Below are 11,434 nucleotides of genomic sequence, written 5' to 3'. Positions count from 1 at the left end.
ACCTCTGATCGCAACAGCACACACATCGATTATTACCTACACTAAGGTGTAGTCCAAAATCCAAATGTTGAATAGCTCGTTAGGCTTTAAATTAGCTAATCATCGTTTTTATTGCACTTTTTCTCATCTCATTCTTCCAAAGTTTTCAATTTTTTACTACTCCTATCAGTTTATTATCATTTTTCACCTACTCTTCGGTCTCTCTTCTCTTAAACATTTTCACCCTCTCGACGGGATGTAAATAAAACTCTAAAATTGTGTCTTGTTATTTTATAATATAAAAAAGAGATTCACATCTGCATTATTTTCTAAGTTTGATAAAATAAAAGTCAAACTTCTTAAAAGTCGATAATTAACAATATCCAAAATACGGACTTCAAATAAATTCTATAAAAAATGCTAAAATTAGGCAAAAGAAATTTAATATTTTAAATGAATGTTTAAGTTATTAAGAATTAATGTATAGATAAATTTAAATATAAAAAATTAAAATAGTTGATATATTAATAATTGAATATAATTAATTAAATTTAATTACTAATATTATAAAATAAAGTTATTTAGACTTGGTGAAATAATAAAAAAATAATAAAAACAGTTTGGAGAGGATACTGCTAGGAATACAACTCTCCGTCGAACTGATTTCGAAGAACAAATGTGCATGCATCAACATGTCAACCACACCCATCATCAAAACTTAGCCAACACCTACGAGCCAAGAACCTATGTCATAAACATATAACACTATTATAGTGAGGGCCTCTCAATTTTTAGAAGCCTTACTCAGAAGTCACAACCCTTTTTGATGCTTCATCTTCCTCTTCACGATCCTATAACGTAAGAACCTACATGACTGATCCAATCTCCACTAATCATGCAAATCCTGTAAAGTGTCTCAAATCACGAAAGAGGCAGACCAGAATAAGCCATTTCAATTCATCTATGGGTATCACTTAGAGAAGCATTAGCTGAATTGAAGACATTTGAGAGAAAATATTTACAGAGCTTTCCGAATAAGGAAAAGCCCATGCAGACAGACCAAAAATGAATGAATCATACAACAAGATGCGAACTGAAACCTTGAGAGGACGTTTAGTTTCTATAGCCAACCCCAAAGTGAAACCTCTTCTCTTTCTTGTCGTTGAAGGCATATTCAAGACGCAAAGGACCCAAAGGTGAATCAACGCGGATGCCCAACCCGTATCCATATCCGCTTCCAGGCTTATTCCTTGCTCCAGCAGGGTCGCCTAGTAATAGGAAGAAAAAAAATCAAAAGCCTCATGATAAAAGAAAAAAATAAGGGTCAGGATAAACATCAAGAGAAACACTACCAGTTGAGAAGTCTATATATAAAATGATATAGTAGATATAGTCATTTAAAGGAGTCAAAGTACAAAGATAAGCCAACAAAGTTGGATCTTATTAGTATAAAAGACTCTAATCTATAAGTGTAGACATGAAATGTGTGCTTGGAGTTGTCTTCCTTGATTGTAAACATCACAAAATACGACAAGTTTACTCTTTTCATGTTCGTGCGCATTTTTGAGTGATCTCCAGAATATGAATCTTCAAAAGAAGGGTTCAAATAAATTAAATGAATTGTAGTCTAAAAAATAATCAAATGAAGACCTACCAAGGACAGTGGAACCTGATCCAAGATCAGTTCCATAGTCAGAAAATATGACAGCTTCTACTGGCCGCTTCTGCAAATATAAACAGTAAAGGATCAGAAATTTTTCTTTCTTTTAGTTTTAATGAAATGCATGCGACTGCAGGTACAATGACATAAGCCACAATTATTTAATCATAAGAGTCTTGGCACAACTGCTGAAATCCTTGTCATGTAACTAGAAAATTATGCGTTTGAAGGAATCAGTTTATTACCAGTGACAGGTAGCATGGCCTTCAATAAACCTCAAATGGACCCTTCCCTTGACCCCATATGCTAGAAACTTTACAGTACCAAGTTGCCATTTTATCTATTTATTTATTATTTATTAGATACATAAAATTGACTGCATGAACATTCTGTATTTTATTCTTCGATAATAAAGTAGCCGCGGCTACTGTTATAAGTTGACAGTGTATGTATTTAGTTTTGGGCTTTGCATATAAGGATTTTATTCTTTGAACAGGGGATTGCAGACAAATACACATGTTTAGTAGTTTGAATATTAGCCAGCACATAATCTTTTACAGTGAAAATTTGGTGAATTGGCAATTGCTAACTAGAGTTGAAGAATTGAGCAGTCAGTTCGTGTAATATTTATTGATCATAGTGGACTTTGACTGTGGAACCGTGTCAGTTCTATATCAAAGATACATTTGTTTTTCTCAATTGCTACAATTTTACAGCTTCAACAACACACGTTTTTAACTTGGCACAAATTCCTGGAAGTGTTTCTTTACAAATTTTCATCAGATTTCATACTCGAAATGTTATTCTGTTTTACTTTTTACCTTTTCTTTGGACCTGAAAATATATTCCTTCTAGATTTATACTTCTTTTCAACACTTTAAAACTCATTACAGCTATTTCTGAGAAATCAGACAATTCAGCAACGAATTTCAGAAACAGCCAGGTTGAAGCAGCGTCTTGAAAATTAGGATTAGCGCATAAGCACACAGGAAAAGGTAAACTAATTGAACCAGAAAAGACTAAATAAAATTCAAGTACCACAGGGAAAGAAATTTCTCCGGAGCCAACAACATACGATCGACCAGAGCCCACACCACCTTCTTCATAGCCTCTCACACTATTTGTTCCACCAACGGCAAAAGCTTCATAGGGAGAGAAATTACCTACCACATGGCCCCCAGAGAGACTGGCAGTGAACAAATTGAAGTCAGAAAAACATAAGATTAGGTTTTGCATTAATATTTTAAACAACAATGCACTGGTTACTACTTCCTTCCAAGAGAAGGGGGTTGAATACATGCAGTTCATACCTTAAATTAAAACGAGCAGGACCAATCTCAACACCCTTCCTACCCCGTGCATTCACCCTAGTGAAGGATAACCAATCAGGCAAAACAGGAAGCCCTTGTTCCATGTTTAGAACAAACTGCAAAACCAAGCAAGTAATGATCAGAAACATTTACATTTAAGTTGAAGGACTGGCATTGAGTTCATAACGAACCATAGAAGACCCGTGTTCACCAGAACCAGTGTAAACAGTCTCAATTTTAGCAAGCAATGTATCATCATGGGTATTGCCACTACAAGGAAAAATTGACAGAAGTTAGGAACAGCAAAAGTCATCATAAGCATACTATCCAAAGCAAGTGTAGCATTTGCTTAGATTACAACCTTGCAGTAAGAGGACTGTTGTAACGATCTCTAATGATAGGAACGCCATTGTTGTCACAGACTCCGGCACGCTGAAGTGATAGAGATAATTGATAAGGTTAAAAAATAATCAGTAGCATTAAAGCCGGAATAGTCTCACTGATGATTATATGGTTTAACTACACTAGGAAAATCAATAGTTCGCAAGAGGTATTGATAGAGGTGATGCGGAAAGACTAAAATTAGAAATAAAAATGCTACAGCTCAACACGTAATAACATCCACCAGAACAGTTTAATGAAGCACCTGGAAAATCAGTCCTGCTGTTCCGCTCCACTTAGGCCTAATGGGTCGACCCAACTCTATGCCACCTGTGATGCGGCCAATAGTCAGGTTACTGTTACCATCCTGGTTACCATGAACAATTGTTCCGGGCGTTCTTGAATTCTAAATTGAAGTTAATTAAATATCAGCAAACACGAAACTTATCTTTCTATCATCAAAAGCTGGTTAAACAAATAGAACTTTAGATATTACCTGAATCATTATTGTTCTAGATGTTCGCTTATCATCTCCTTGGATCCAAGGGTCAGTGTAGTTTGCACGGACGATTAAGTCAACCTGGCCCCTCTCTAAGGAAATATTGAGTTTCTGGTTTCTTCCAAAAACATTTCTATGAGAATACGCAAAGCTGAAACGGGAATAAAATGTTGTTGAGTGGTTCAACCATGAGTAAACCAGGGGCAATTGGACCATAAGGCATAAGCAATATGTAATATGAACAGTTAGTATAGCAAAAACAGCTTTATTTTGTTTCATTGACAAATAAACTGGGGAAAACATACGTAGAGTGCAATTTACTACACATTGTAGCAAAACACATGCAGCCCAGTGCACTATACGGAGCAAGTAATTAAGCCACAGCACAATTTTTTATTTCTTATTTTGTTTGGTTATCAATACACAGAACAAGAAACTTGTGCGTACTTTTTAGAAGCATACATAATTGACAATAATCTGGAGTTTACTAAAATCCCCACAATACTATCTAATATTGTTTTGCACTATATAAAACACAGATGTGAATTTAACATTTTTAAATTCTCCAAATGTTTATTTTATAATTAAATTGTTTTCACACTATTCATATTTATTTTTAAATTTTATGCAACTGATTATTTTTAGTTGCATTTATTATTTATCTTTCCCACGTGAGATAAAGCTCGGTTGTTGTTGTTGTATTTATTATTTATCTTAGCATTTCTAAATGTTATTAATTAAATTAAATTCATATGACTTTGTAAGCTATCATTGAGCCATTTGCTACTACGAGATTCATGTCCTAAGAAACCCTGGAAAAAGTTAATTAATTCCTAAATGTATTATGATAAATTGATATATTCCTTCGTTGGCTTGGTACTTTCTTCATTCTAGATAGTTCTAAATCGCGAATGCTTCCTTGGCTATTGTAGGATTAATGATGATGTCTCTCCATATAAACTCTTTCAATGCTTTATCTTTAATCAATGCAGGATTTGGAATTTTTCCAAACACCCCTCACGCTTAACACTATTGGGTTTGGTCAGGGCCGGCCCCTGTGGGTGTGCGAGGTGTGCCACCGCACAGGGCCTCAAAAATTTGGGGGCCTCAAATATTAAAAATACATTAAATATTTATTATATAGGTTGTTTATTAAATATATGTAAGATGTTTATGTATTGGACTGATGGAAGTGTATCAATGTTTTTTGATGGTCATGACCTGAGTTCGATTCTACCATAATCTTGTTCAAGACTAAAATATTATATTTTTATAATCATTTTTTATTATATCTTTTAATATTATTTACAATTTAAATAAAATTTTAATTTTTTTTTAAATATTTTTTTATTAGAGTTCAACATGAAAGATTAGATCAAGGCCTCGAAATGTTTTGGGTCGGCCCTGGGTTTGGTGCATGGATATAAACGGTGGGCGTCCCATATTCCGATCGATAGACTCCGATGCCAAATTAGAATTAGAGTTTGACTTAACCCATCCCTACAAATTCGGCCCTACAAATTCGGCTTGTAAGGTGAGGGGTGTATATAAACTCTTTCAAGCTTTATCTCTAACCAAGGTGGGACTTGAGATTTTTCCAATACACCCCCTCACGTCCAACACTATTGGGCATGGTGCATGATATAAACGGTAGGTGGCCTATGGTCAGATCGATGGACTCTGATACTAAATTAGAGTTAGAGTTTGATTTAACTCATCCTTACAAGTTCGGCCTTTCAGATTCGACTTGTAAGGTGAGGAGTGTCCCTCTATATAAACTCTTTCAAGGCTCGATCTCTAACCAATGTGAGACTTGAGATTTTTCCAATAATGTCCATGCAACATCTACAAGCTTAGTAGCACCGGCGTTTTTTATCAACTGTGTCCGGTGTTCGACACGATACCGACATGTGTGATTACATTAAGTTAATTAAATTGTGGGTGGTACTTGCATGTGGAACCTTTTAGAATAATGGTTAGGTCTAACACAGTCTTACAAAATCGACTTGTAAGGTGGTGATTGTCCCCCTTATAAGCATATGTTCAGATCATATATTGTTTAATAATGCGGGAGACATATATTGTCCCCACTTATAAACATATATTCAGGTCATATATAACAATATATGGATCTAACACAACCTCACAAAACCAAGTTGTAAGGTGGGGATTTCCCTCACTTATAAACTTATATTCATGTCATATATTGTCCGACGTGGAACTCTTAACAAAACCTAAGTGCAACAAAGAGATTTGGTAAGAGATAAGGAATTCATCGGGAAGGGGTGGAAAGTGAGGATGGAGAGAAAAAAGGGATAACTTTGACTAAAGAGTTGTCTCATACTTGAAAAGTTATCCCTTACTTGGGTGTGTTTATCAACTGCCCTATGTCTCAGTCTCTAAGTTCGATTTGTCCCATGACTAGTTTTCCAGTCAAACAGAATAACAACTTTGTTGTGCTGTCTATCTTTTATTTTTAAGTGAATTAAATAAACCAATAGGTAGAGAACTGATAAACTGATATGATAAAGTTAGCATCATATAGAATCTTCATATGGCTCAGCTTTATCTTGTGTAAAATTGTGTACAGGGAGCAGCGTGCTTACAGCTACGAGGTGAATATTTACACATTTAACAATGTCATAAATAAACACTCTATGGAACTAGCCGTATATGGAGCCAGCAGCAGAGGTAAATAACCCTTAAAACAGTTTTATTTGAAGGAAAGTACTATTTGATGAAAGAGAGTATAGAATGCCTTAAAAGACAAAGCATTAACTTCACCCACCACATGACTAGAAATAAGCTTACCTTCCAATGAGTCCTCTGAGTGGACCACTTGTAATCCTGCAAATGTAAATGGCTAGTTAGATCATACAGTAACCAAAGGAGAAAACTGGGTTGATTTCCCCTCAGGTTTGTTTAACGTATCAATTATCCCCTTCCACTTATATTTGCCACCAATATGAGGAGCATAGAGAGGGGGGTATATGTCCAAACCTAAAAATATGAAGGGATGGTTGTCTTTAGGAAATTTAAAGTAAGGATGTTTACAATAACTCCCAAAATAACTGTGGAAGGGAGAATTTTTAATAAGTAAAGGAGGTCGAGATAATTTGAGTATTTACTAAATTTAAGCATGCGTTAGACCTGCATCACTTACCCGCTTGATATCCCACCACCAGCAGAAAATCCTCCACTAGGACGTTCCACCACATTCATCACTAAATCAACCTTCCCCGTATCTATAACACAACAAAAATATATACTTTAGAGAATACCATGGATCCAATAGGGGGAAACAACAAAACACAAGTAGAATATATATATATATATATATATATATATATATATATATATATATATATATATATATATATATATATATATATATATATATATATATATACTTTAGGGGGAAACAATAAAACACAAGTAGAATATATATATATATACTTTAGAGAATACCATGGATCCAATAGGGGGAAACAACAAAACACAAGTAGAATATATATATATATACTTTAGAGAATACCATGGATCCAATAGGGGGAAACAACAAAACACAAGTAGAATATATATATATATATATATATATATATATATATATATATATATATATATATATATATATATATATATATATATATATATATATATTGAGTTGAAGTGACTAGTGAGGTATCATATATAACACCTTACAGGATGGTAATAACACAAGCAGGTCTAATAAGAAAATATTTGGCCCACTCGAGAAACACGGTAACTTATTTAAAGCCCTGTCCAACACTAGTAAGCTCTACAAAAGCAAGCTACTTATATTTTCATAGTGAATAATGTTCATGTTTTGATTTTCTTTTCTTTTGCTTTGGCCTTAAAACTTCAGTTTCTTAGATTCTCAGTAAATTAGCAAGAACAGTTGTTCTTTTTTTCTTAATGATTCTTCTCCACATGCATTCGAGAAAAGTGTATAAAAGAATTTTACTATAACACTAAATTTTTAAACAGTGGCTTTTGTAGAGGTTGAAATAAGCTTATACATTTAATTTTTTCTTCAACTCTGTTGGTTAACTTCATCTATAAACCCATAGCTTATAAAAACATTGAAGGAAGTGAAGAATTATATAGTTATTTTAATTGAAATGATCCCATAAGTTATAAGGTAATTCAAACTGTACCCAGGTCACCTTTGAACAAAGAAGGTAAACTTCTATAGGCCCTGATAAGAAATTGCATTACATCTTGGCAAGTATAGTTAACAGTTAACACTTAGAACTGATAGTGTTTCTTTGTTACAATTATTCACATAATTAAAGCCAATTTTCTGTATGTATAATTACCTGCGGGTTGGGGAATAATGCTAACGTCTTCCATGATCCCCATTGTTAATACAGTTTCTACATCTCTTTTCCCCTGATGCATGCTGTAGACCTGAAAATACAATTGCAGATGATACCAAAAATCCTTCGTACTGACTATGCAAAATCAAGAAGGCATGTTTCATAAAAGAGAGAATAAAGAAACATCTTATACTTTTCCTTTGATGAAATATATCAACTGCCATCATGTTGGCAACAACCAAACTTGATAAAAAATAATGCCACAATCAGCTTTAAAAGAACTTAAATTAGACAAACATGGAATAATCATGTTTTGGCTTGATTTGCAGGGCTGGGTCAAGAAACTACCTGCCCCTTCTTGGTTGTAATTTGCCGAAGTATTGTTTCAGGTTTTGTCTTCCCAACAGTAGTCTCACCCCTACATATAAAATCAAGTTAGTAAGGAAAATCTCTCAACAAAAATATATAAAAAAACATTATGGGTATATATGTGTTTGCATGGGGGTATTTATATGTGTGAATCAAAATTGAAAAAAAGGTTCTTACGTCTTCCTGTCAAGAAACCGGATGGAAATATTATTGACCTCGGCCTCTGAAACTTGTAATTTTAGAATACCCCCAGATAGAATCTCAACAGCTGATACCTAACAAAGAAATCGAGGCCGGGAAAAAAAAGGTCAATTACCAATGAAAACTAGTTAGATATGCTTTGATACTTTCTGTTGCTAAGACTACTGAAAACGTGAAAAATCAATCTGGATTCTAAATTCACACCTATCACAAAACAGGACTGTATTTTGAAGTTTGAACATAATTTAAGGGGAATTTACCATGGCAAAAAGACCACGCTCCATATACCAGTCATTAATAGAAGATATAGTCTCATCCAAACGCCTCAAATTGATAACTTTCCCTGGACAACTTAACACGTAAGTTTGCGGACCACAAATGATATACATGAGAAAATATGCATGATTACAATTGCATAGATATGAAAAAAGAAGAATAAGTTACCATGTCCATTTCGAAAAGAGTTCTCTAAAAACTTGGCCGGAATAACATTAGCTCCTTCACATACCAATCCTTGGAACTCTTGATTTGGTTCTACCTTATACCACAAGAAACCAGTACTCACATAACATATCCAAATATCATCACTAACAAATTTAATTCAATGCACATTTAAACATGCAACACTATAACACTAATTTCCAATTCAAATCTTCTGAAATTCAATTCAAATATCCTCATAAAATGGTTATCTAAGTTTCAATTATACCTCAAATACCAATTGAATTCCATCAATTAACAAATTTGATTTGGTTCTACCTTATACCACAAGAAACCAGTCCTCACATAACAATATCCAAATATCATCACTAATTTAATTCAATGCACATTTAAACATGCAACACTATAACACTAATTTTTTCAACACAAATCTACTGAAATTCAATTCAAATAAATATCCTCATAAAACGGTTATCTGAATTTCAATTATACCTGAAATACCAATCGAATACCATCACGCGTATCAACTGCAACCGGAACGCATGAACAAAAGTATCCACTATTGATAATCCGATGAACATCCTCTTGCACCTCGCGAACTGTGAGAGCCGAATTAGGTCTACAGGCTTTGAGAGCCTGAGCCGCTTCTGCTTCTAGGTCCTTCCTCTCGAGTTCTTCGCCGTCTTTGTTTCGAACCAATACTTCACTGATTAAAACTCTCTCTTCATTCTGTCGAGTTTTCAATTGAGTCTCCTCCGCCGGAGAAAGAGACAGGCCTTTTTGCTCGTCGGTCAGTGATAATGTCGCCGAACATAGAGAATGCGATTTCCGGAGAACGGACCGAGTTAACTCGGTGGAGTGAGTTCTGAACGAGTGAATGAGTTGAGAAAACGAGTTAGTTGCGTTGGTGAAGTGAGAATGTGCGGTTTTGAAAGGAGTGTTTAGGGGTTTGGAAGGAAGAGGGATTTTGATGGAAGAAGAAACGAAACAGATATCGTCGTTTCGAGGCATTGTAGAAGAATCTATGCGTCGTTTTGTATATGCACAATTTGAATGTGGAGAGAGTGATGTGCGGTGGTTGTCTTTGCAACGGTGGAAGTTGCTTCGTTAACCGCTCATGCCTCTGATTCTCCGACGAGGTTTTTCAGTCTTAAGACAGAGGTGGGCCTGTTATTGTGCTGGGCTTTGATTAGGGGATTGCTCTTTCCACCGCTTTAGACGTGCTTTCGACACTCCTCTTGAAAATGTGAAATTGTGGTTTATGTGGTTGGGAGATGCATTGTTGGATCCCCAAAATTATATAAGCCTTAGCTTTTTTTCATATTCATTCCAATTTTAACAAAATATGAATCGGAGATGCATATTTTAAGATTAATTGGATGTATTTTAAGATGTATTTTTGAAATATCATATGTATTTGATTATTTTGTTTAATTCACTAAATTTGATATTTGTTGAAGCACACGAATTTTAGGTCACTTTTAGACCATGAATTAGAAGATTACTGCATATATTATTTGATTTAAACATAGTATACAATTATGAAAAGTCATACAATTATCAAAATGTATCGCCAGTATATAAGTTGTTCCGAAAATACAAAAACAAATTGCAACCAAACAAAAACGTAATGGGTATGTATAACCCTATGTCTTCTCTTCTTCCTGTACTGTAAGAAATTTTGTGTCTCTGTAATCATGCCTTCCACGAGGGTCAACTGCGGACTGTCATCCTCAAAAAGTCCCGCCTTTATGTCTGATTTCTCCATCTTAATGATACGCCGACAGATCGTCGATATATCATCAGTGTGGTCATCCCTAGCCTCGAGTACCTCCGAATTAGTTGGCCTATATGGTCTTGCAGGAGCATCTGGTGTCATGATATGGTGTGACATATTATAGAATAATGTCATGTACTCGTCTGCATAGACCCAATTTACGGGAGGTAATACCTTTCGATACTCCTCTGGTACCAGATGACTATTGAAATCGTCAAGAATCGCATCGAGATCTCAGTGGAGGACGGTGGGAGGAGCAAACTATGAATGGTGTCTCAGAATAATCTTCAAATAGTCAAACTAGCATATCACTCGCTCAGGAAAATAAATAAGAGATAACCCGCATGTCAGCCATCATAAGTATAAAGAAATGAGGTCCAGTGAACGTGTCTCCCAGTGACTGCCGTATTGGCATAAGGAAATGCCATCTACTATAGTACGGTCAAGATACACCCTGAATGGCTAGATCACATTATT

At 34.9% G+C, this 11,434-nt stretch overlaps 1 protein-coding gene across 6 annotated transcripts; it reads right to left on the bottom strand.

Moving 5' to 3' along the window:
* Nucleotides 1–481: 481 nt before the first annotated feature.
* Nucleotides 482–10,441, bottom strand: LOC127087228 (outer envelope protein 80, chloroplastic). Of its 6 annotated transcripts, none has more exons than XR_007789804.1 (18): nt 9,673–10,441; nt 9,184–9,277; nt 9,000–9,082; nt 8,716–8,813; nt 8,518–8,587; nt 8,170–8,260; nt 6,993–7,074; nt 6,641–6,676; nt 3,827–3,980; nt 3,596–3,736; nt 3,311–3,381; nt 3,141–3,219; nt 2,950–3,065; nt 2,678–2,825; nt 1,634–1,703; nt 1,080–1,247; nt 784–894; nt 482–708 (listed from the first exon to the last, which is right to left on the bottom strand). XR_007789804.1 is itself a non-coding variant. In XM_051028092.1 (17 exons), exons 1-16 carry the CDS (start codon nt 10,189–10,191, stop codon nt 1,093–1,095), a joined length of 2,007 nt encoding a protein of 668 aa, XP_050884049.1. In that variant the 5' UTR covers nt 10,192–10,441; the 3' UTR covers nt 482–894; nt 1,080–1,092. The 6 variants fall into 6 exon arrangements, 3 of the variants coding, with proteins under 3 accessions (XP_050884049.1, XP_050884048.1, XP_050884047.1); XR_007789803.1 differs by having other exon boundaries at nt 784–883; XR_007789802.1 differs by having other exon boundaries at nt 784–1,247.
* Nucleotides 10,442–11,434: the final 993 nt, after the last annotated feature.

The sequence above is a fragment of the Lathyrus oleraceus genome, chromosome 5 (genome assembly GCF_024323335.1).
Source record: "Lathyrus oleraceus cultivar Zhongwan6 chromosome 5, CAAS_Psat_ZW6_1.0, whole genome shotgun sequence".
In the NCBI taxonomy this organism is placed as follows: domain Eukaryota; kingdom Viridiplantae; phylum Streptophyta; class Magnoliopsida; order Fabales; family Fabaceae; genus Lathyrus; species Lathyrus oleraceus.
This window is presented reverse-complemented; position numbering and strand designations above follow the sequence as displayed.

Bases quoted from the DNA above. Each gene is read 5' to 3' on its own strand.
- LOC127087228 (XM_051028090.1), bottom strand. From the start codon at position 10,191: ATGCCTCGAAACGACGATATCTGTTTCGTTTCTTCTTCCATCAAAATC. The intron at 9,278-9,672 runs GTATAATTGAAA...TTGTGGTATAAG, and splicing joins GTATTCGATTGGTATTTCAG to GTAGAACCAAATCAAGAGTT. The intron at 1,704-2,677 runs GTACTTGAATTT...TTATATTTGCAG, and splicing joins GAGAAATTTCTTTCCCTGTG to AAGCGGCCAGTAGAAGCTGT.